This window comes from Biomphalaria glabrata, chromosome 13 (assembly GCF_947242115.1).
Source record: "Biomphalaria glabrata chromosome 13, xgBioGlab47.1, whole genome shotgun sequence".
In the NCBI taxonomy this organism is placed as follows: domain Eukaryota; kingdom Metazoa; phylum Mollusca; class Gastropoda; family Planorbidae; genus Biomphalaria; species Biomphalaria glabrata.
Window position 1 is genome coordinate 29,053,037 of NC_074723.1, and position 26,587 is coordinate 29,079,623.

The 26,587-nt window shown below is 34.0% G+C and overlaps 2 protein-coding genes across 6 annotated transcripts in view; one reads left to right on the forward strand and one right to left on the reverse strand.

The window, feature by feature from the left end:
• Positions 1 to 6,648, forward strand: part of LOC106070325 (uncharacterized) — a 38,447-nt gene extending 31,799 nt beyond the window's left edge. For all 4 annotated transcript variants that reach the window (XM_056008817.1, XM_056008819.1, XM_056008818.1 and 1 more), the window contains exon 17: positions 11 to 6,648. In XM_056008817.1, the coding sequence (XP_055864792.1) occupies positions 11 to 102 (92 nt within the window). In that variant the 3' untranslated portion in view covers positions 103 to 6,648. The remainder of the gene's footprint in view (positions 1 to 10) is intronic.
• Positions 6,347 to 26,572, reverse strand: LOC106070327 (coatomer subunit beta'-like). 2 transcript variants are annotated; one of them, XM_056008815.1, is made up of 21 exons: positions 26,432 to 26,572; positions 25,207 to 25,344; positions 24,681 to 24,767; positions 24,300 to 24,426; positions 23,729 to 23,877; positions 23,474 to 23,620; positions 23,264 to 23,363; positions 22,166 to 22,308; positions 21,203 to 21,402; positions 20,483 to 20,682; positions 20,012 to 20,118; positions 19,515 to 19,658; positions 18,917 to 19,047; positions 18,418 to 18,625; positions 17,930 to 18,121; positions 17,170 to 17,303; positions 16,905 to 16,997; positions 11,106 to 11,286; positions 10,093 to 10,230; positions 8,776 to 9,009; positions 6,347 to 7,190 (listed from the first exon to the last, which is right to left on the reverse strand). In XM_056008815.1, exons 1-21 carry the CDS (start codon positions 26,432 to 26,434, stop codon positions 7,152 to 7,154), a joined length of 2,895 nt encoding a protein of 964 aa, XP_055864790.1. In that variant the 5' UTR covers positions 26,435 to 26,572; the 3' UTR covers positions 6,347 to 7,151. The 2 variants fall into 2 exon arrangements, with proteins under 2 accessions (XP_055864790.1, XP_055864791.1); XM_056008816.1 differs by lacking the exon at positions 8,776 to 9,009.
• Positions 26,573 to 26,587: the final 15 nt, after the last annotated feature.

Genomic DNA, 26,587 nt, shown 5'->3' on the forward strand with positions numbered 1-26,587 from the left:
TCTATTTCAGAAAGCTTAGAGGAACGTGTAGAGTATTATGCCAAAAGACGCAAGCTCCAAGGAAAGGAGGCGATGGATGTTGATGATACTGAACTCTCTTGATATCTTACCAGAGAATGGATCTTTTACTGAACCCAAGTATTAACACATTCAAATACTGAGTTTTCTTACAAAGCTGTATTTTTGATGTCAGTATTTCTGGTCATTGAAAAAAAAAATGGAAACATTTTGTCAGACAAAGATGTCACTTAAACTGAGTTAATTGCAAGATTTATTTTCAGAAATAAAAAATAACAATATTCTTTTTGTTTCATCTTCACATAAGTTCTTGTTTAAAGTAGCAAAGAAATTTTATTAAGGACTTGAGCTGTCAATATAGTTTTTTTTTACCATATACTTTTATTTTATTCTTGTAAAAAGCCAATACAAATTTTAGAAAAGTTTTAATGGGTTTTCGAACTAATCATCAGTAGATAATTTTATGAGCTGCTTCTTTTTTTTTTTTTATATATATAATTATTTAGCATTATAATTATTACTATGTTTTGTAAAAAAAATAATTTTTCTTCTTTTATTGAAATCTGTTTTTGTACTCATTTGTTTGCTTGTTAGTGAAAAATTGGTTTAAAGCTGCCAGTGATATTCACAGAAAATGTGAAAACATTTCTTCTAGGGGACACAAAATTGTGTTTATCAGTTGCGCTGAGCGGATGTTTTACTAAGTTTTTCTGGAATTGTTTTGATTTCTGGGAACTTCCGAATCCTCTGTAATGGTGATTTGTAAACAAACAAACATTGTTTTAGTTGCATGCTAGCCTATATGTAATAGTGATTTGTAAACAAACAAACATTTGTTTTAGTTCCATGCTGGCCTGGCCTCCTATCACTCTACCACTCAATCTAAACCTAAAGTTTCCTTGGGAGGTTCTGTTGTTCCTAACATGATGTGGCAGTCTCTATAGATCTGCCATACTTTAAGTATAGAAAATACGAAAAACATGCATATATGTAACCCTGCCGGACCAAATATACATATATGCATGTTTTTCGTATTTTCTATACAGTCGTTTACCCCTGCAGCAGTAAATCTTTGTTTTTTTGAGTCTTCATACTTTAAGTAGTGTGTCAATATGATGTTCTGAAACGACCCATTGGCTTTGTCTTTGTCATTCCACTCCATCCTGTACAGTTATGGTTGTATGCTGGAATGGAGATCAGTTGTTTTAAAGAAAAGTCTACAGAGACTTTTTACTGCATTCATTCCAACTTTTCCAATTAATATTTAATCAACTTTACACCAATGGTAACTAGTTGTTTAATTATTATCATTATTATTATTTTTTTGTCTTTGTTTTTTTACTTTGTTGTTTCTATGATATTATAAAAACTAGATATAGTTTTGAAGAAGAGAGATCTATTTATTTGAGGAAGAATCTAGTCATAAGTTAAGAAGTGGTGTACATCTATATATTTCTATAAATGTATTTATAATAAACCTTATCATTTCTTGATATTAACAACAAGATCACTTGTATTGTTACCAGAGAACTGTTGTGATGGCTAGCCTTGTGTAATTCATTTATTTATTCAGTTTCATAGGTTTGAATGAAGCATGTTGGAATGTTAAATTGGATTTAAAAAAGGAGTGTGTTCATTGCTCAACTCTGACCTGTGTAGTACTATGATGTGTGTTTGTACTGCACTGATCTGTTTGTATTAGGTTTACAAGGATATTTCATGGACCTGTGTTTGTATTATGTTGACTTGTTTTTTTTTTTTTTTGTTGTTTGTTATTTCTTACAAGAAGTATTCTGTTGTATGTTAGTCTGTATCTACAAAACAACATTCAGTATTTCTAAGTTACAATTATTATAACCTTTCATGATATGTATAAAGTCTAGTTGGTAAAAAAAATGATTTCATAACACATGCTGGCCTTAGTTGCCTTTGTGGCATTGCACGTCCTTTGAAATATAGCTGAAACTAGATGCTAACAAAAACAAAAATACAGCTCTTTTATAACCAAGACCCAAGGTCTTTATAATTTGAGCCAGTTAGTCTTTGAGGGTCCTAGGTTAGAATGTGTTGTTAATTACTTAGCATTGTGGTACAATGGGTGACAAAGACATTCAGTTCACTTGCCATTACATTAAGTATTTCTTCACATGATATTCAAAGAGTGGCTTTTGAGTTGTCTACGATCATCACAAATATTTTGTATATTGCATTCTGAGTCAGTAGAAAGAGAAGAGCTGTGACTTTACCTTGTCAACATTTGGATAAAATACATTATTAAGACTCTTTAGAAATATGTTCTTAGCATTGCTACTTGCTCTTATAAACAAATATTTTATTTGCTTATAATGTTCTTTCATAACTTTGATCGCCAGAATCTTTAACATAATAATGTTCTGGGATTATGTAAACACATTATTGTATAGAACAGCTAGCATAAAAATCACATCGGAAATGAAAATATACTGGTGAATAGTTTAATGCATGTATTTATTTTTTAGCAATGTGTCACTTGTTAATCTGATAGAATGGACAATCTTGTACGTTGATCTTAAGGAATGAGAGGACAGTCTTGTATGATCTTAAGGAATGAGAGGACAGTCTTGTATGTTGTGATAGGTATGTGTTATATGTTGATATTATATTTTGATATAATAGAGTGAGAGGACAAAGTGTCTCTTTTGATAAATTCTCTCATCTTAGAAATGCGATGAATGATTGATCTTATGAGTTACTTTACAACCAATGTAACTTTTAAATCTGATTCAAACTCTTATACTAAAGATTTTGGTATGGTTTAAGAGAACAATGTGTATATTCTTTTTATTTTTCTTTTCTATATTGTCTTTACATCTCTTTTCTCTAACATGTTTTTATGGCACTAAAAGTAAATGGTTTTACATCATGAGATTCAAGTTTACCTAGCTTTGTATTGAGTGCTAGTTGTTTGGATTTATTTGATTCTACAAAATGTTTTTTTTTTCTTTCTGTAAGGTTTTATGAGAAATTTCTTTGATTTGCTGGTCTTTTTTTCTTCTCTCTGCCCACCACTGCTTTTTTGTTTTTTTTTCTCTTTGTTTTGCTTTTTGTCATTTTTTGTTTTTCATCATAGATCTTAATATCCTATGACATGTTGGTTACTGTTTGTTTTTAAAGGAAGCAAGTGTGTTGGTAGCCTTTCAAACTCTACTCATTGTTACATTTCATTTCTTACAGTATTTCAAGTCTTTTGAACTCACTGCACTCAATACAGTATTTAACTAAAAAAAAAGTTTTGTTTTTTTTAAAGGTCACAGCAACAGAAAACTATCACTTGATGAAGTTGTAGCAGTTCTAGAGTTTTTCATCTCAAAACTTGTGTGTGTGTATGAGGATGGCCCAAGAGTTGACCACTGTTTATGTATTGACTTGTTACTGTACATACTCATGGAATGTTGTCCATACATAAGCCAGTATTTCCTCATGATTTTCTTCCTGCATTGACTGTTGCCTTGATATCCTAAAGTATTGTTGAAAGGATCTCCTTTCACTTCCTAGGGAGACATTGTCTTCTATCATAATGCTCAAGTCCACAGTCTTAGTTCAAATTAACCTTTTGGGTTGGATTCACCCAATGACATGGTTTGCTAGTTCCCAGTTTGGTATATGGTAAAACCTTTGTTGACTATGTCTGGCAGACCATTCAGACTCATGAATTCTACAATTGTTTTTCTCACACCAGAGTACAAGGGAAATAAAGTTATCAAGCTATTTTTTTTTCTAAGGTTTCAATACCTGGTGATAAAAAATTGTGGTATTTTGTATGTTTTTGTGTCCTTAAAATGTCAAGACAAGTACTCTTTTAATTCCAAATAAATTTGAATGTAAACTGAGATTAGATCTGTTGGTAAACTTTTTGACCAATTGGTACATTTTCCTTGTTTCATTACAATAGTTTCAGTGAAGGTTTTCTTGTGTACAGCAACTATCTTTACTCAGGTTACTTCTAATTCTTTGTCACAAGTGAGGAAACTCAAATATTTGAGTTATTCATTTTGTGAAGTAAGTTTGTCTTGTATCTTACCAATCTGTTTTAAATTAATTTCTCAATGGAAGTGTTAAGCTGATATTTCAACTGTGAACTTGTTTTGCAAAACCAAAAAAAAAAAAAAAGTTTGTTGTACAATAATTCAATTCAATGTAGAGTCTTCCTGTGTTAATAAGACAAAAAAAGTTGCATGTTAATATTTCTGTACATTGAACATGATATACTTTTATTGGAATACAAGTATTAATTTTACCATTGTTATCACATTATCAAGCCATTTTTTTTTAGGTTTTCTACATCCGCAATTGACTTATAACTGTCTAAAGGATAACATCAGGGTTTTGAATTATTGTCCAATTGTTTGAAGTAATCTTGTACATAGCGTATACAGCAAGGTCATCAATGCATCTAAAACTTGGTTGAGTAGAATGGACCTTGTAGAGTCTGATACTTGTCCCTTACGTAGCTGATGGTATTGCTTAGGTGAACAAGTCTCACTCTCAACTGGTGATGCTTACTTTCTGTGTAAGATGTGCCATAAGGCCTTCTATCTATTAAGTGTTTGTGAAGTCTTGGCCTGATCAGTGTTTGAACATTTTTAAGACTTGGTTTGAACCACACTTACAAGACCAAATTTTGTATTTCAATGTGAAAAGATGTCTTTTTCAGTGTTGCATGATGGACACAGAGGATCAAGCCAATTGGTTTTGTAGAAACTAATGAATTGTTGTATGTACTATCTATGATTACAATAAGTGCCTATTTTCTGAGAGAAATCAATGTGTATGAAAGAGAAGTGTGGATATTTATATATGTATATAGGTATTTATCATGAAACATTCCTGGCAGTGTCTAATGTCTCAGATCACAAATTGACCAGTACAAAATTATTTTGGTTTTATTTTAGTTTTATAAGAAACTCCCATGAGAGCATCTCTCCGTAATGTAATGAATGTAACTTTAAGTATATAGTATCAATTGTTTGTAAAGTAACATAAAAATAAAATTTACACAATTTTAAACTCGGCAAACACCTGCTTACTCATTAGGATGTAGTCAACCAATGGGGCTTTCCAGTTGAGAACACATTCTCTGCTGTTTGTGAAATGTTTTTATTCAAAGATGACTTTCACTATTTGAGTACACTCTAGTCATGTACTGATTCCTTGTAACAGCAATAAATATTGAATGTATATCAAAATGTTGCATTTAGTTTGTTTGTTTTTTATCAGTGTTTGTGAAATATACACACATCTTACTTAAGTTTGAGATGTTGAACTTAGTTTGAAAGCAGGAGTTTGGATTTTAATTTTGCAAAGACATTGTGCAGCCTTTTTTTTTTTTGAAGAACCCTAACCCAGTGTGCTGTGTTATTTTCACAAATAATGCAACTTACAACTAGATATTTACTATGGTATATCATCACTACTATTTATAGCCTTTTAGATATCATGAAAATGATACTTTCACTGGAAAAATATTTGCACCATATTTTTGAAGTTACATTTGAATTTTTCTGAAAACAATTTTTGTAAAGTGTTTCAAAAAATTTAGGATAAATGTAACCTTTCTATTTTTTTTTAAATTTTTTTACAACAATGAGTGACAAAGTCTATGTATCTCTTTATATCTAAAAAAATAATTTAAAAAAATGGGCCAGTTATACTAAACACACTTGAGATATATAGAAAGAAAAACAACAAAGCTTATACAAAGTTTAATTGTATCAATTAATTTGGATCTGTCATGTAATTAAATTTGTGATAGATCTTTTCTAGACCAACAATATATCTGGATAAGAAATATTTTTACCAATTGCTTTTGTAGCACTATTTCATGCTTATAGCTGCTTTGATCCTATCACTTGTCTGGACCAGTTGGGAGAGAAAAAAAGGGCTATCTGGGTGAATTTTTACCATAATCACATTTTAAAACTTTCATTTAAACAAAAAAAAAAGTGGGGGAGGGGGGGGGGACAACTTGAATTTGAACTACCACTCTACTAGTGAAGTTTGTATAGTTGTCTATTGTTTGTTACAACCTTAATTTAAAGTGACAACTTATAAAGGGGAGTAATTCAGCTTATACCACCATTTCAGTCAAGTACAATTTCTTTTCTTTGTTCTGTGTTGAAGAAACCCAACAAAATCGACTACCAATAGTTCATTAATTTTTTAAAATTGATTCTTGTTTTCACAGGTAAAATAAATTTTTGTTCAAAATTTCAGCATGATAGGATATTGGGAAAAGAGAACAAACTTTTACCAGACAGAGTTGTACAAAATAGCACCAAAACAAAACAACTGGCTTGATACAGAATGTTTAATGTACATTATCCCATAATCGTGTCCAAATGATTGTGTAGTCAAGTCAATGCTTCACAAGAATGCTCCAACTCTTTTTTAATACAATGTAATTACAAGTAGAAAATGAAAATAAATTGTCAAAGCAGTTACCTACCCTTTCCTTTTAAAAACCTATGACTAAGTAACAGTGTGAAAACAATTTGGATCAATCTGAACCTATTCCATTTGTGTGGAAACTGTCACTGGAGAAATGAACAATTCATCACATTGCTAATGACACCGCGTGTGTGTGTGTGTGTGTGTGAATAAATATTCTCTTTGAACAGTCAATCTACTGGGTATCCAATGGAGGAACCACCAAAGCCTTAACACTTAAACATAAACATCTACGTTTCTTCGTTAATGATACAGATATTATGAAGAATATCTATTAGAAATACAAAAGGGAATTTTCCCCTAGGAATGATTCCTAACATCACTTCTCCGACCCCAAACTATAAATATAAAGTAGGCTAAGGAGTACTTGAAGGCATCTAGACATGATCATTAAAAACAAAAACAAACAAATAACCACTTGTTAAAAATTGTATCACATCTTGTCCAGACAATGTTCACTTAATGAATGAAAACATTCAGAACCAATGATCAATTATAAATACTCTTAACATTTGTTAGGTCCTCATGCAAAGGGTACAGCTCAAGATGCTATCACCTACAATAAAATGTTTCAATGGCTGATCTATGACAGTGAAAAGAAAAAAATGCCAACAAAATATATATAAACAAAGTTATGAAATTAGAACCTAATCTTGTAACAAGTCATCCTCATCCAAGTTCATATCCTGGAGAAAAAAGAAAATGTATGAATTAAAGTTAGTTAAAAAACCTTTGTTGTATTTGTTTTGGTTGGGGGTGGGGGGTGATACTAAATAAAAAACATAAAAACAAAAAAAAAAATAATAAAATGGAAGAAAAATTACATTTACATAAAAATTTCCTAGTAGGATTAGGTAACAGGTTTAATCACAAAGCAGTCATTTCTTAGTGGTTTAGGTCACCACTATTGCGATCAAATGCGCCCAACCCAACCTTCACTACTAATGCATAGAAACATGCCTGCAACAGTGTGACTTGCATAGCTCTCTTTTTTAGACCCCTCATCGCAAATAATATACTAAATACACCTGATAATGAAGATAAAATTGACACAGATATAGACAGATTCTGAGAGAGATTGTGAAATAAATCATTGGATCTAGATCTAGACCTAATCTCAATAAATGTACAACTTCGTTGGACTGATATTTAGATCAGTTTTTGTTGCCCCAATGGACACTTTGGATGAAATAGACAAAACCTTGTTCAGGACAATCATTTTCAATTTATTTTGAGCTTTTTATACATGATCCCATGATAGAACTTATGGTAGCTGTGATAATATAGATATGCAAAACCACAGCAAGCAACTACGGGCCTCTAGGACACCCAGTGGAAGTCAGTAAATGCTAAATGCTTATGACACCTACACATTTTACATATAAACATGACAAGTGTATAGGCCATACTAAGTTCAAACTGTCTTTGGATAAATGTTGGAAGCTACCAACAATAACTAATGTTATTAGGGTGGTGGGGGCCAGAGCATTAGTGAGGTGGGGGCAAGATTTCCTAGGTGCCACACTCAGGGGGGGCGCCACACACAGAGGCCCCCCCCAAAATTATTACAGATATTTTAGTTAGGTAATACATTCTAAAGTTATTTATGTTATATCATTATTATTAAATACTTTTTATTTGTAAGCCTATAGTTCTATGTCTGTTCATGGAAAATGGGGGGGGGGGGGGAGCATGTTTTCCTCGCTACACCTCTGGTGTATATAAAAAAAAAAAATTTAGGCACAAATTTTATTCTTTACATGTTATTCTTGTTTTCATCATGTACAACCTATTGAAATTAGATATTGTTGTAAAGGTCATCCATTTCTCTTTTTTTTTTTTTGAACTATTTTAGTTATTATTTGTGGTTGTTTAATGTTTTTTGAAATATATTTTGTAACATCACTCTGTGACTTGGAGTTACCCCTCTTAGCTTAAATACTGCAGGGTATGGGCCTAATAGCGATTGGGTTAAACAAATAGTTGATTACTGACAGCATTCATTTTCATGAAACAGTAAACAGAAGGTTTCCATTTCAATTAAAGATACATTGAGTCTTATAGTCAGTAGTTATATCACTTTCATGCCAAACATTGGTTGAATTACTAATTAAAACTAATTAAGAATTTTGGGACTAGCTTTAGTAACAGAATTATCCAATTTTTCAAATATTGTTTTGGTTACATACACAATTAGAAATTTAAAATGTGTATTTCTTTTCCTACCACATTTGTAAATATTGAAGTGTGAAAACAACTGCTTTGACTTACTCCCTCATCTAAATCCTCAATGTTAACATTTTCCAAATCTAGCTCTAGCTCCTTCTCTAGATCTCCCTCTGCGTCTTTGCTGCTGTCTGTAGCAGGGGGTGCACTTGGTTTTGGTGTTTCCGCAGCAGGGGTGGGGATGGCAGGTGTAGGAGCAGGGGAAGGTTTTGAGGCTGGAGGTACAGCAGGAGGAGTTATCTGTGTAGGAGTTTTGGGTTCCTCGGGTTTGGCAGGCGACTTTATGGAGAACAAACAAATAGCACAACTTAATATAAACAAAAGTAAAAAAAAAAAAAAAAAAATGAATAAAGGGTAGAGAAATTCCAAAATAAAGATCTTTCCTTCCAAAAAATATATTGCTAATTTTAAACAGTTATAAGTCAGTTTAAGTGTTGCTAAAACAATGATAGATTTTCAACAATTATCTTGTCAAAGACTTGTTCACAAAATGACTTGCAATCTGGAGCTTTACTTTTTTTTATTTTGCCTTATTGACAAAGATATTTATGGAGAATTAAAAAAAAATCAAAGCTCATTCCATATCTTTCAGAGTCTCTATCAAACAGGTGAATGTTTTGGCCTAAGAAGTTCTGACAATTATAAAAAAAAAATACTGTTATAACTGTAGTGGTGACACAGGTAGGAGTAGAGGTAGCAGTGAGAGTGTAATCAGTCAACACAATGCTTTTAGAATTCATTTTGTTTTCTACCATACTATACATAGTATACTTCCACTTCCCTACCAAAAGTTTTAACTACTGATATTAATAAATATTGTGGACTAATGATAGGTCAGATTCCTACTTGAGGTCATGATAAAGATATACTTTTCCCATCATAAATGATAGGCAAGGTGTGCCAAATGCATCAATTATTTCAGTTCAAGAAATTTAAAATCCAAAGTACCGGTAGGTAAAAACTGATAAACAAGTTACTAAGCTTAAGTCTCTTAAATATTTAGTAGTCTTTTTGTAGTAAATTGTAATTAAGACAATGTTAATTACCGAATCCATTACAAAGTTTTCTTGATAATTGGTTAATATACATACAGTCTTGAATATAGAATTAAATTTGTCATTTAAAATGTCAAGGAGTTTCACTAAATGAAAATTTAAAATTTACAAAGAGTTTCACTAAATGAACATAAAAAAGAAATCATCACAAGGAGTTTCACTAAATAAACATTTTAAAATGACATGGAGTTTCACTAAATGAGTATTTAAAATTGCAGGTAATTTCATTACATAAGCCTTTTAAAAATGGTAAGGAGTTTCACATAACGAACATTAAAATTGTCAAGGAGTTAGACTTAGCTATTACCTTTGTTTCACTTTCTACAGCCTCTTCAAAATTATCATCATCATCATCAGCATCGTCTGGCACTGGGGCAGCATAAACAAAATGGCCGCTCTCTTCTGCTCGTTGCATTTCTTCCACTGGGTTGTATTCAGCATTACTCTAGGAAGACAAACAAGAAATATCAGCATACAACAGTTCAAAAGCTAATTAAATGTGAAAGTATTCAACTTACCAGATAATGAGCAAAAAGAAAACAAAACTAAAGAAACATTAAACATAGTTTCCCAACCAATCAGGTGATTTCTGATTATATATCAAATGTTTGTAAAAAAAAACAAACTATAATTATTTTTTTTCAACCATTGATGATCAAGTCATAGAGTTTAAGATTGAACTATTAAGTAGTAAGAAAAGTCATTTGTACAAATAGTAATTATGACAATGGTAATTACCAAATCCATTACAAAGTTTTCTTGTTAATTTATTTGATATAATCTTCACATCAACATTGAACTTCATTTATTTTACTCTAGTTATCTTTCAATTTGCTTTTCATTACCTCTAATGCTTATAGCAGGTTCAGTGCGCTATGATCCAATAGCTTCTGTGGACCAGTTTGGGGTGGGGCGATATGGGAGATGCTACCTTTTCAAAAGCAATTTAAACACAAAAATAAGTTTTGTTTTAAAAAAAAAAAGTTCAAGCCACCTGGACACTGAGCTCTTCAAGTCATTATAAAAATAGATTTTATAGCCTATTGTTAGTTTGAAAATTTTAGCCAACAAACAAATTCTCTACACAAGGCTTATCTCCCCTTAGCTTAGTACATTGTTATGACTAATTGATAAACTAATTGGCTTTGGATTTGTTTTGTATTGATTCATGTGTTGTCGTGCCTAAACTTGTTTGAAAAATTAGATGATGAGTGTATGAGTAGAAGTGGTAGAACAACTGATTGCAAAAATCAAAACAAGAAATATACAAACCCATAAGAAAGATACAGAGCTAATTTAAGCAAAAAAAAAAAAACTTACTGGAATTTTTGTGTAGGCAGCTGCTGGTAATACTTTTTCTCTACGAGGCTTCAGAAATTGTTCGGTCTTGAAAGCATCTCGCAACCCTGGAAACAGGTTTTCATATTCTGTTGGGTCTGCCAGCAGATCAGCTGATTTTTTGTTGACATTGGCTACTGATTTCTTCCAAAGAGAAACCACTCTGATAGAAAAAAAATACAATTGATGTGTACATATGTTTAGTTTGTGCAGTTAATACAAGAAATGGATAAGACTCACATTTCTACCTATTGAAATAAGACAAATCTATGTGGATTTTGTTTGAATGAACTAAAGAAAGAAAAGAAAACTAAAGCATTTTCATGCATTGTAAACTTCTGAACTTCATTCTGCTTTGGCCTATACACGTAGCACACTATTTCTCATAGAAAGTAAAGTGCATGTCCAAGTTAAAATAAGAAAGTGTCGGACGGGTAGATATTAAATTGTGAGATACATTCAAGGCAGTTGAGCATGTTCGATTATAATGGGTTTGATTGAAACATCATACTCATGTTCAGAAAGATGTAGTGATGTGTTTCTATTTGTTTGCCTAAAAAGCATCAACTGAACGCCACTCGCAAGTAATTTGATTGTTTTGACATTATGAAAATACATGGTAGAATCTTAGCCTCTTTAAAAAAAAACTCTATGACTCGATCTTGTTGCAGATGCTTCTCACTCAAGCAGTAAATGAAATGTTCTACTTTGGAGATGAAATAACTTCACTTATAACATTCCTTTAAAAAATCCTATTTTTCAACCCCTTACTCAGCAGCCTATGAGTGGAAAAGTGGGGGTGGGTGAGAAGGGGTGGCCTCAAAATTTGAACAGCACAGAAAAAAAAATATGAAGGTGCACAATCTAAACCCATATACTGTTCACAGAATTATTATCTAGAATCGATTTGTTAATAAAAGATGTTTTCACTATAAAGACAATTAAAATAATATAATGCACTGTGGTGAAATAGTTACTATTTGTTTATGTTTGTGTAACGTCGTGAGAATGTGTTCACAACATTGATCTAGTGTGCTACTGTCCAAGTCTCTTTCGTCAGTTCATGTGTCGTTCTAGTTTAATAAAGCCTTGTTTTAGGTTACTCTTCAGTGTTCCTTTATTTCTTATTACAATTTATTAAACTAGAAATTTTCAATTCTATGGATCTATGTGCCTCACGTATCTTTTTTGGATTTTCGTTCAACGCTATTCTCAGTCTGTAAGTAAAAGTAATTATACAAATGGAACGGCTATTTAGGCCAAAACAGCTAGACATAGAGCCTAGCTCGCCATTGGCTGCCGAGAAGTGGCTGCACTGGCTCAGAACATTTGAGAATTTCATCTCCTCAGTCTCTCACTGTGAGATTGACAAAAAGAAATTACTGGAAAACTACGTTTCTTCGAGCGTATTTCAGTACATAAGTGAGTGTACCACGTTCGAAGAATCAATCAAAGTTCTACAAAATGTCTACGTGAAGCCTAAAAGCGAAATTTTTGCACGGCACATGATAACTCTTTGTCGACAAGAGAACGGACAAACCGTTGACTCCTTCCTACTTAAGCTTAAAAGTATGGCCAAAGACTGTGACTTCAAAGCTGTCACCGCTGAAGAACACAGAGATATCTTCGTAAGAGACGCCTTCATTACTGGACTGGCTTCAAACAGCATAAGGCTGCGACTCTTAGAGAAATCTACTTTAACTCTACAGTGCGCCTATGAAGAGGCAAGACAACTTGAATATGCCCATAACCATGCCATGGCGTATAACATCTGCTCTGAAACTCCCTGTGGAGCTAGCGCCGACGAGGAGAGCCTTTCTCCAACGACAAAAGTAGAACACGAGGTGAGTGCGGCGACTAGTAAAAGATGTTTCTTTTGTGGAAACAGCCCACATCAACGCTTTAGATGTCCGGCCCGCGACGCTACATGCAACTTGTGCGGTAAGAGGGGCCATTTCCAGAAAGTCTGTAGATCGACCAGACAGACACTCAAATCTATAACCTCAGCCATAGTGAAAGCAGATGATGAGACGTCTCGGACTACAACCGTTGGATCCTCCTGGGCATCGACACCAGCGTCCGGTCTTACTAAATCTACTATTTCAATACTCGTCAATGGAGTACCATTGAAGGCTCTCGTAGATACGGGGAGCAGTGAAAGCTATATATCTTCTTCAATTGCTAAAAGGTACAGATGGAAATTAGAAACGTCCAGAAACAGAATCTACATGGCCTCTACACATCTTTCTCGCACTACTCACGGCCATATTTTCGCAAAAATAAAGTACAAAGATGAACAATACGAAAGTGTTAAGCTCTCACTACTAGATGGACTAGTATCTGATGTAATCTTAGGGCTAGATTTCATCAGCCAGCATGAAAAACTGATGATCCCATTTGAGGGAAAACGGAGCACTCTCCAGGTCTGTACGCTGAAAGCTGCACGAGTTGAAGCCCCTCGCCTCTTCGCTAATCTTGCTCCTAACTGCCACCCCATAGCCACTAAATCTAGAAAATATTCTATGCCTGACTCCAAATTCATTCAAAATGAAATCAAGAGACTCCTATCTGACAAAATTTTTGAGCCTTCCACGTCCCCGTGGCGAGCCCAGATAATTGTAACAACTAATGAAAGGCACAAAAAGAGAATGGTTATCGGCTATAGCCAAACCATCAATCGATTCACTTACCTCGACGCGTACCCCGTGCCAAAAGTTGATGAACTGGTGCAGGAAATATCTAAATACTCAATGTACAGTACATTTGACCTCAAAAGCGCTTACCACCAGATACCTATCAGGGATGATGAAAAGCAGTACACGGCGTTCGAGGCTGGCGGAAAGCTTTATCAGTTTTGCCGCATTCCTTTTGGAGTGACAAACGGAGTCGCTGCATTTCAAAGGACGATCAACACAATAATTGAGGAGGCAGGGCTACAGGACACGTTCGCTTACGTGGATAACGTTACCATCTGCGGACTTGACCCCAGTAGCCACGACCAGAATCTACAGAGATTTCTCAATGCCGCTAAAAAGTACGGTATCACCTTCAACAATGATAAAAGTGCTATTGCGACTAATAAAGTATGCCTCCTAGGCTACGAAATCTCACAAGGGCAATTAAGACCAGACCCCGAAAGATTTCAAGCATTGAGAAACCTACCTCCACCACAAGACATGAAATCACAAAAGCGGGTGATTGGACTACTGTCCTATTATTCTCAATGGATCCCAAATTTCTCCAACAAGATCCATTTATTGGTAAACAACAAAGCCTTTCCTCCCCCTGAACAAGTTCAAGAAGCTTTTAAACAGCTAAAACACGAACTTGAAAACGCTGCTGTGTCGACGATAGATTACAATCGACCTCTAACAGTCGAAACAGATGCCTCTGACATCGCGATTGCCGCCACTCTTAATCAAGAAGGCCGTCCTGTCGCCTTCTTTTCAAGAACACTCACGAATAGTGAACGCAGACACTCAGCAGTAGAAAAGGAAGCATACGCTATCGTAGAAGCCCTGAGAAAATGGCAACATTACCTTATCAGTAGACCCTTCACATTGGTTACAGATCAACGCTCAGTGTCTTTTATGTTTGACTAGCAGAACAAGGGCAAGATCAAAAACGAAAAGATACAAAGATGGCGACTGGAGCTTAGTTGTTTCCAATATGACGTCGTATATCGACCCGGGAAACAAAGCGCTGCGGCGGATACCTTTTCAAGAAACCACTTTGCGTCAGCAATGACTGGAGAAGACCTCAAACTGTTACACAACAACCTCTGTCACCCAGGGGTCACGAGACTCCTCCATTTCGTTCGGACTAAGAACTTACCTTTTTCCTGCGAGGACGTCCGCAAAGTGGTAAACCAATGTAAAACTTGCGCTGAACTGAAGCCTAGATTCTTCAAACAGTTTTCAGGCACCCTCATCAAGGCTACCCAACCATTTCAGAGAGTAAGCATCGATTTTAAGGGGCCACTCCCATCTGCTACTCACAACAAATACTTATTAACAATGGTGGATGAGTACTCACGCTTCCCATTTGCCTACCCATGTCCCGATATGTCCTCATCTACTGTCATAAAGTGTTTAAATCAGCTGTTTTCCTTAGTTGGGATGCCAGAGTACGTCCATTCTGACAGAGGTACGGCCTTTATGTCGAGGGAGGTGCAATCCTTTCTGCACGAGAGGGGAATAGCTACAAGTAGAACAACCGCTTTTAATCCTTCATGCAACGGACAAATTGAACGACTAAACAAAACTCTATGGAACGCTGTTACTTTAGCACTGAAAGACCTCGATCTCCCGAACTCGAGATGGGAGCTTGTCTTGAACCAGGCCCTATACTCGATTAGATCATTACTATCTACGGCAACAAACGAAACTCCACACGAGAGAGTTTTCCGGTTCAACCGGAAATCCTCCTTCGGGATATCTATCCCCACTTGGCTATCTAGCCCAGGTCGAGTGTTGCTGAGAAGAGAGAACCGATCTTCAAAGTATGATCCTCTCACGGAGGAAGTCGACCTGCTGATGTGTAACCCCCAATATGCCGTCGTACGGTTGCCCAGCGGTAAAGAGGAGACGGTCTCTCTAAGACGCTTGGCTCCCACCCCCTCCCCATCCACAACAAGTGAACCTTCGTTCTTCCCTCAGGGTGAGGATAATGAATATCCTCCAGAAACTCAAAACACGGAAGTACCAGTAAACACCCCTACGGTGATACAAGAAAGGAAAGAACCCCTGGTAGGCTCTGAGGACCTCCGAGCGCTTCCTCTTGAAAATACTACCCCAATTGACGCTCAGGAACTCGCTAGTGACTCCCAAACTGTAGAACAGGATAGTCAACCCCGTTACAACTTAAGAGAGAGAAGAACCAGACCGAACTATAGAGTCTAGAGTTGTTCCTCTATTGCACTACTTATGTTCTACATAAACTGGCATTGTTTATCTCTTGCTACTGATACTAGAGTTTACTTTTCACTTACTTACGTACATGTTTACTTACTACACTATTTGTTAATACTTAAAACAGAAACTATTAATTGTTTATAAGTCATACAACAGATACTGGTTTTTAGGTTTCTTTGTATCACCATTCACTATTGTTTACTAGAGAAATTAATATTTCGACACTATTTATTGATCTATTGATAATCTATTGTATTACAGGCACTGGCATTCTCTCTTCATTTATGCTATTGGCCTACTATATTATTATACTTGCTATTTTAATTCTAGGGGGGGTGAATGTGGTGAAATAGTTACTATTTGTTTATGTTTGTGTAACGTCGTGAGAATGTGTTCACAACATTGATCTAGTGTGCTACTGTCCAAGTCTCTTTCGTCAGTTCATGTGTCGTTCTAGTTTAATAAAGCCTTGTTTTAGGTTACTCTTCAGTGTTCCTTTATTTCTTATTACATGCACATTCAGAAATTGTTATAAACACAGCACTGCGATCACACCAGACATAACGCGAGTGGAAGTCTATTGTACAACTAAAATTTGCATAACAGTAATTTCTAAGGCAGATCAAGAAACAAAATAAGTAATAAGATGTAGGTTCAAATGTTTGTTAGTTAAAAATATTTTTTTCTGAACTTTTTTTTTTTTTAAATTGAAAATTTCCTGAAAATTATATTTGTCTTCAAAATCTTTTGGCACTCCTCTGGCTGTGGCATCCATAAGTGTCCCCTCCCCCTCACTACACCTATGCATGTGTTTAAGTTGTACATCAATCATTAAAATTGGCATTTATTTTGTATCCATTCTTATTACCTTGAGATTTGAGAAGGGAGATAAGTCCTGGCAAAGAATGCAGCCTCAGGCAATCTGCCAGTGTTGATTAAAATTTCCAGACATTCTTCACATCTAAGGAGAAACCCATTCAATAGTTTAGTCACTCAATAGCTAATTAACTTTTTTTTTACATAGAAATGTTCAATCATCAAATAATACTGAAGTTAAAGGTCTGCAAGTATATACCAGCTGATTGAAGCAAAACAAAAAAAACACAGTAGCAACAAGAAAATTAAATACTTACTTTCCCAGAACAAAGTTTGATAAGAATGCAACATTATTCTGACCAGATTTCTCAGCGGCCTCTCCCAGCTTGCTGACCATTTCTCTATTGCCAGCTGAGCTAGCAAGCAGAAGTAGACCACCATAGTCATGAGCCTGAAAATCAAACAAAGTTAGGTGCTTTTTAGAGCTATGTTATAAATACAGGACCAAAATTCAGAAGAAAAAATATTAACTAATGCCTAAATCATATCTGGTTTTCCTTTTTGTAAATATTAAAAAATTTTTGTTAAACAGATCTATAAGATATCACAAATCAAAAACTTGTCAAGTAAAATTAAACTTCCATAGGCCAAATTTCCTGAGATTACCAAAAGCTCCAAAATGTCTGAAGATTAATATATTATTATCAAGGCTTAGCTTGGATTTTTAAATTTATCAAGGTTTGAGTGTAATTCTAATAAGGAAGCTTGGTTGAGAGGCTAAGCAGGCTTGAATTTGGCTACCTGGGGGAGGGGGGACTTGAGATTCAACACTCAACTCGAGCAGAGTTGTGTTTACTAAGCGCCTAAAGGCAGCATGGAAAACTTTCTCCCAGATACCCCCCCCCCCCCTCACAGGTCCACAGCTGAGATTGGACCATAGCGCTCTGAGCATACTATAAGCATGAAATTAGCGCTATATAAATGCTATAATTAATATTATTTATAATCAAGGGGAAGCATCAAAATATTTCTAAGAACTCTGAAAAAGACTAGAAGAAGATGAAGGCTTCCACTGACCTGGTGTAAACACTCTTGAGCCAAACCAAACTCACATCTCTTGATGGCCAACTCAGCCAGTTGCTTCCACTTTTGATCGGACTGAGTCTCTTTAGCCAGCTCATAGGCTGTCCTCAGATCTCCCAACTGGATGGCCAGTTCAAATTTATGCTCAGGGTCACAGGTCACTGCCATGGCTTGAGATTTGAATCCCTGAAAAAAAAAATCAGTTCTACTTTTCGTGGAACAAAAAAAATATTCTATGATAGACAAGAAAGATTAGAAGATTATGTTGAAAGAAATAATATCATGATAAAACAAAGAGTAAATATTATGAAAGGCAAGATGCTTGGAACCAACAAATCTATTATTTTTTTAATCAGGAACAAAAGACATAAAATATCAGCAATAAAAACTTTATTTTTGTGTTGGATCAATGAATGGTCATTTTAAAACTAAAGCACAGCTTTCATTGAACATAAAATATGGATCCCAATTTTATTCCTTGCCTGTTTTTCCAGGAAGTGGGCAACTCTTGTTCGCTGCTCGCGAGGCACAGTGGGAAGCACTTTGTCCGCTGTGTCAAAGTCTCGCCTCATTACTGCAGTCTGATACTCCAGAACTGAAACCAGGAGAGAATAACTGACAATACTCAGCTCCTTGTCGCCAAGATAGAGACGGTTGTCTTTTGGAATGTAACCCAACAGATACATTACTCTTGAGAAGGAAAAAAAGTACAACTGAGTTATGTTTTAAAAGAATTGTAACAGTCAATTAATTTATAGCACAACATTATTGAATTAACTATAAAACATATTTATACAGTACAAAAGAAACTATTGTAGATTTATGCAAAAGCTGGTGGTCATTATCCTGTCTATAAACACTACCGTATACTGGGGGTAGTAGTAAGCCTGAGCATTAAAAGATAACTTATGTGTTTACAGTTTGTAAGAGCCTATGTGAACTTAACTGACAGCCAGTTAAATGAATACAGTCTTGACTAACCTGTCCAAGTGTGCAATTGTGACAATCTCTCCACCAACATAGTAGTTGAGTCTGTTGACACTGTTGGTATAAATAAAACAGTCTCCAACCCATAAGCCTGTGCGTACAGACTCTTCTATCTCTGTCAACACCTGAAATATACAGATCCAATTAACACAAATATAGCCTAGCAATGAAAAACAAAGGAATACATTGTGAATTCATAAATAGCTATGACAGATGACCAAAAAGATGAAATCAGCTGTGGTTTGCACACAATAGAGAGTTAGCTTCACCACAATTTGAAGGAGGCATATTGACAATTGAAGAAAAAGTGCCTGGACAGAATTATTTACAAAATCAGTTCTCTTAGAAAACTTATCAGCATTGCCAGCTAAACAATGAACATGTTGTGATATGAATCAAGCTTTATAAGTTATGGTTCAAGTGCTGAGCAACATTGCCTTCCCTACAATTATATCATTTATTATATTAAAGTTTCCATGCAGGATAAATGATAGTAAGTCATATTTTTAAGGTTATTTGATAACACTTCATCAATGTGAACATTTTCCTCCACTTTCTCTAATACATGTAGCTATTTCACACATGTGCTCACCTCAAAAGCATCTTCTATTCCATCCTCAGTCACTTTGTCTTTGGACTCCTTAGCAATCTCCAGGGCCTCAGGAACAAACTTGAGGATGAAGAATGACTCCTCAGTAGCAATGCAGACCTGGTGTCCATTTTCACTCCAGAAAATCTGGTGACAAATATACAGATTTAAACCTAGTTGCTCCAACTCTATTATTTGCGAACTTCTAAAACGGAAGAGCCATTTAAACATACTGAACCATTGATTGTTACCTCATTAATTCAATTATTTTGTAAAGCTAAGACAACATTTGACATGTACAAGGTTTTAAAAAAAATTAATTCTAATTTTAAACTGAAAAACAAAAAAAACAAAAACACATTTAAATATTATCTTTTCTACAGTTTAGTTTGATTAAACATGTAAACATTGAGAGGTTTACATGACTAAACTCTTTCTGTCTCTCTTAGTATGATGCCCTAACCAGCCTACATACAGTATAGTAGTAGCATATAACTCACATGCTTGGGTGTAATCTCAATCCGCCTAACAAGTTCTGTTGTCTCCCAGTCGTAGAATGCAAGGCCGCTTACTGACCTTACACCAAGCATGTGGCCTCCGTGTATACCTAGAATTTTTTTTTTTAAAGTTATGATAGACATTAACCTAAAAGGAAAATTTTCTTTTATTAAATCTACTTAGTGTTATAAAATAATAGATATAAAATATTGAATTTTTTTTTCTAGAAAGTTTAATGAAACCTCCACTGTCAAAAAAAAGTCCTGACAATGGTCTTTGCAACAGGATATAGCCAATTGTTTAATACAAAAAATTAATTTTACTTAAAGTATATATACTTATTCTGTGGTCCCATCATTTTAATACAAAAGATTAAATTCACAACAAATCCTATATATTTATACTAAATTTCCATCATTCAATAACAAATCATTAACTTCCCACAAATTCTTGACTAACTAATAGATGCTCACCTTCTGCTCCAAAGTCAGGCTTAAATGACTTCTGCTCCTTAAAGTTTTTGAAAATTTTCACAGATGTGCTACCCTCTCTGACAGCATAGACAGAGGAGTCGTTGCTCCAGACAAACTCCTGAGCTGAGCCAAAGGATTTATTCCTCAAGGCCATAGCAGTGTAGATGATATACTCTCCATCACCACACACGACAACAAACCTACACAGCAACAACAGTGTTTAGGAAATGTTGGTATGTTAAAAATCTGTTGTTTCACTAAAAAAAAAAAAGTCTCCATAATTTTTTGGGAGACTAATAATTGCTTGGTTTTAGTGCCAATATAATTAGGATATGTCTGCATCAATATGCTTAAATAAGTGTTTAAAATTTTAATAATTTTCTTAAAAATTCCCTTTGTAAAACTGTCTTTCATGCTCAATGCATACTCAGTGCACTATAGTCCAGTATCTGATATGGGTCTTTAGGAGATAGTTAACATCTACAAACATGTTTAAACAACTTCACTAATAAGTTTAATGAAAGCCAAGGATACAGAAGAAGATAAGTTTGTTAGTTTTTCAAGACAGCTACAGAACACTATCATTAGAGAGTAGTAAAAAGAAAAAAACATCTTGTTTCAGTCAATTTAGAAAGTTGGCTACATAATCAAATATGAAATATACTAAACTTAAAAAGAAAATGATACTAGCTTAAGGCATTTAAATATTAATTTAATCACCTTCCATTAGGGTTGTGAGAAATGGTCTGGGGGTAGATCTCACAGCTTCCCATGTCTTTTACTGCAAGGGACAACCTTTCACCATCCTTAATCTCCTGGTCACCCATTGCCTTGATATTAGCCTGTTGAATCTCTGAATGTTTGGCCCAGATGATCTTTCCAGAGGAGTCCATGGACATGGCAGGCTCTTCACGACCAAGCTACACACGGAAAATAAAATAAAGGGAAACAATTATAATAAAAAAAAAACAGTAACAAGAACAAAAGGATAGTCTTAACAGTCCATGCCAAAAGGTTAAACCATTATTAAAACATAAATTTAAAAAAGAAACAATCCTTTAGTTTTTCATTAAATAGTTGGATCAGAACTAAAGTAAAAGTTGCAGACTTAATGAATTCATCATCCTGTCACAATTTTATAAGTGATCAACTTCTTTCATACAGAACCTCAGATGAAATAGTTGTTAGTGTATAACTTATTTCTTAAAGCCTCAGTATGTTGAACAGTGTCATTGTATTTATTTTATAATTTATTTGTTAAATCCTTAATATATTGAGCTTATCAGTGTCATTAAATAATTTGAAGTCTCCTTAGTGCATAGCAACATTAAGGTTACCTTTCTCTAGAGCCCAGACACGCAGTACTATTCCTCTGGTAGAAATTTGTATTTGCAGCTAGGCACCTAGCCACCACAGACTCTTTATTAAACATGGAAGTTTGTAATCATAATACTAATAAGGGAAAGTATCAAATTAAAATCCTTCACATATCCCTTAGTCTGTTGGACCGTTGGGGCTCCACATTCCTATCTTTTACCTTGAACAGAACCTTTTTCAATGGCCAGCCCGTCCATAATTCTTAATAATTTAAACAATTAACGAGTCCTTTATAGGTGGTAAAGGCAAGGTGGAGGACTAAGAAACCATCATAGCTTGGAGAAAGACTATAAACATTGAATTCACCTTGATGATAATGCTGCCTTCATCGTAGCCCAGTGCCACATTATTAGAACCTTTCTGACAAGCAATAGTCCACACTCTCTCCAGCCCATAGTTCAGTGTGCTCTCAAGCCTATATGTGTTGGCATGCCAGATCCTCACAGTGCCTGAAATAAAGAACATTGAAATAAAATATGTATAACATTTTCTTTTCTAATACACAATGTTCTTCAACATCATATGCTATCTATAGGATAGGTTTCACATTGATAAAGAGTCAGCTGATGCTTTCAGATTACATTGTTTTATCCACACAATGTTCTATACTAGCTATCACTTTTATAGAATGTTAGTAAAGTTCCCCTTTCAGACCTTGTGATTTATGGGCCAGATGATGCAAAGATCATCTGTTTCTATGTCCCATGTCATGTACCCATGTACAGATTTGTGTGGACTCAGAGGCACCCTAAAGATACTGAAATTAAAAAAATCTGTATTCACCATGGTTCAAACCCAGGACCCCCAGTTTGGAAACCAAGCACTTTACCACTCAGTCACCGCACTTCCTTTAAAGAAAGTTGGTGTTACTTTTTTTGTCCATGAAGTATCAATTAAAAAAGTAAAATACTTTTATGCAAATGTGATTTCAAGTCCCATAAACTTACCTAATATTTCATTTTTATAATAATCCATTAAAAGGAGATGTGTGACTGAAAGGCTTAAACTGATTGACTATCTCGAGGGGGCTCGAGTTAGACATCAGAGTCTAGCAGAATATTGTTTACTGAGCACCTAAAGACAGCACGGAAAAACTTCTCCCAGATATCCCCTTCCCCTACTGTTCCACAAAAGAGATTGGACCCTCACTCATGCTAAAAGTCTGAAAGTTGCGCTACATAAAAGCAATTTAAAAACAACAACATTTATTAAATAAATAAATGCGGGTCGGGTAAAAGAATTAGAAATGAAATATGATTCACTCATGTTTTTTTAAAATAACATTTACTTTTTTTTTCTATTTTAGTGCATTCAAAAGTTTGTGTTTTTTTCTCAAGGTTTAAAAGGTATATTAGGGAACACAAATGATTATAGAAAAGTTTCAAAAGGTACAAGTGTCCATACCATCTTCTGATCCTGTCAATATGATAGGGAGTGTTGGATGAAAAGCTACTGCTGCCACATTCTGAGCATGTCCTTCTAGTGTCTGAACACACGTCTTGTTCTGAAGGAAACAATCAAACAATATAACATGTTAAGATCATATCTAAAACTGTACAGCTATAACTAGTTGTTTTTCTTAACACTGAACACACACAAAATACAAAACTGTACCTGATAATCCCAAATTTTAACCTGCCTATCATCAGCACCAGAAATGAGATATGGTTTATCTCCCCCCGAGTAGTAGTCCACACAGTTAGCTCCCTTCTCATGTCCCTCAAGTGTAAAGTTTGGCGTCTGTGAGCCAAGCTGCCAAACCTGGACACCCAAAGGTACAATTATTAAAACAAAAGACTGGAAACAGGAGAGCAAGCTTTATCTGGAACATGTCAAAATGAAAATGTCAAAAACAGAACGTCATTGTACCTTGATGGTTCTGTCTAATGAAGCACTTGCAAACTGATTGTTGTCTTTTGGGTTGATGACTATCTGCATGACATAATGAGTGTGTCCTTCAAACACTTGAGTACATGTCCATTTCTTATCCCAGTCCCAAAGTTTGATTAGCATATCATCTATAGAATAACAGTTTGATCATTATATCATCTACAACATAAAAAGACAACGTATATCAAGTACAACATAAGAGTTTGTATCGACTACAAAATAATTGTTAGATCATAAATCAAAGGTAAATAATACTATCTCTAAGATAGCCATAATTGAAGAACACTCTTTTTAAACAATGATACTACATAATATTTATTCAATGTGTTGAAGTTGGCTGGAAAACAAACTTTTAATAAAAATACTAAACAATTTTAAAGGTGACCCACACAAATTAAACAAAATCAAATACATATCATTGTATTTAGCCAACATTTCTGATTGGGTGAACTAAACTTGACAGTATGTATTTAAGGACTGTCTATGACTGCAGAACATTTCAACCAGGATGTACACATTTTATTCACTCATTTAGTCACTTATAACTCACCACTGCTAGTTAGTATGTAAGACTGAGTTGGATGAACAGCAATAGAACGAAGATAGTCTGAGTGAGCCTCAAACTGGTGAACTCTTTCTAAAGTGTTGTAGTTGAACACACGGATGTTCATATCATCCTTGATGAAACAAATATGATAATGTAAAGGTAAAAGAAGCATGTTTATTAAAAGGTCATTAACTACTTTAAAGACTTTAAAAAAAAAAAAACAGGCATGTGATGGATGGTTAAAAAAGGAATTTATTTTATTTAATTTCAACTATAATGGATGAAAATTAGCCTTTTAAGGCAGGAGTCTTCTAAAGTTTTCATATAATTTGTTTAGAAACTATGAAAAAACAACAACTCAAATGTGCATAGAGCAAAACTTACAGAGCCAGAGATAACCCAGTTTTTTCGGGCCACAAACTTAGCAGCACGAACTGGAAGGTCACATACTTCAAAGGATTTAATCAATTGCTAGAAAAAAAAATGTGTATAATTATAATGAGATGAGAACACAATATTTAAAATTTAACTATTTACTTTATTGATATATATATATACAAATGAAATTAAAAAAAATAATGTTAAACAGTGAATAAAATAGTTAAATTTTAAAAATATATATATTTAACTTAGAGTGACATTGAAAATTAAAACATATGTTTGACAATACAAACTATAGTTCATAATTGACTTTTTTTCTTGGAAAAAAAAAAAAAAATTGCAAAAAAAAAAAAAAAAAAAAAAAAAAAAAAAAAATGAAAAGAAAATTTGTAGTATGATTTTTTTTAATCCTGAGGGAGATGATAAAATTTCTAATTACTTAGAACAAGTCTTATACAAATTTAATCACAAATTATTTTTTTTTTAAAGCATCTCAATTGTACTAACACTTAATGACATTCTACTCTACCTGTGTTTCAAAATTCCAGACATTAATATGTCCACTGTAGAGACTTGCCAACATCCATGGCTCTGTTGGATGGAGGTCAACACTTTTCACACGATCTGAGCGAGCTGAAAGCTTGCGCTTGACATCCAATCTAAGGGGCTGTACAAATGAAATTTTAAAAAATAATGTTAAACACAGTGAATGAAAGGAAGGTCTCAAAGAGAACCTCAAAGCCAGAGAGACTGATGAAGAGTTGAAATAAACTTAAGTTATTAAACAGAAATATGTTTTAGTCAAAATTAAATTAAGAAGCAGCTAAATAATTTGCATTTTTCTAAGCCTTTTAAAATGGCCTAATTAAACTATTCACTACATTTTTGTCAATAAGTCAAGTCAATTTTTAATTATATGAAAATATTGAAAACCATGGATTATCAATAATGTCAATACATTATTAATCATTATTATACAATAAGAGTATAAAAAATGTTTGTTTTCTACACCACAAACATACTTATAATACAAAAGTATAATATCATACATTATTGATAATGTGGTATTGTTATATAACATAAAGATTTCCAAGAGGATTTTTTTTAGCATCTTCCCAAGATGGAGATCTTAATGAACATTAAAATTATTCTATAAAATATATATAATTATAATGTATAGATATCTATATAGATCTTTTAACCTAAAAATCTAGATGATTCAGATATGTAACTATCATAAATGTTTGACACAATTCATTACACTTTACACATTAAATTTTTAAATGATTAATTCAGATTATATATGTAATGCCACTAATCATTAATACTGATATGACAAATGTAGAATCTATCATACATAAATGTTTGCCACAGTTTTACAATTAATTACAATTACACGTTAGTGTGTGCATTTCCCCACTTATCTAATCATTATCTAGATTCTAGTATTTCTAGATCTAAATGACAAGTCGTCACAAGTGAAGATTTAAAATTAAATTGTTAAAATGAAATAGATCTATGCATTTCTTGATTTTGTCTTCAGGTGGTGTGTCTAGACACTAGACAGTCTCAATGTGAGTGTTCTGTCAACTTCTGTCTCTGTTGTTAAGAAGTGAAGAACAAGTGGGAAGTCCGAATTGTGTACAAAATCAAATGTAACAAAACAGTTTGTGAGTTTGTGCACAGAATTTCAGTGATTCAGAAATACAAAACAGTTGATTAAATCTAGACTCTAATACTTCAAAATTACTTACCATCTTATAGATCTAGATCTATCATACAAGAATATAATTACAGAGTGACTTTTATTTAAGATCCAGAGTTGTAGTTTTAGATCTTTTATAGTCTATCTCTGTATCTTATCTATAATGACTATAGATGTACTGTTGTCCAGTAATAACTCAATGTCT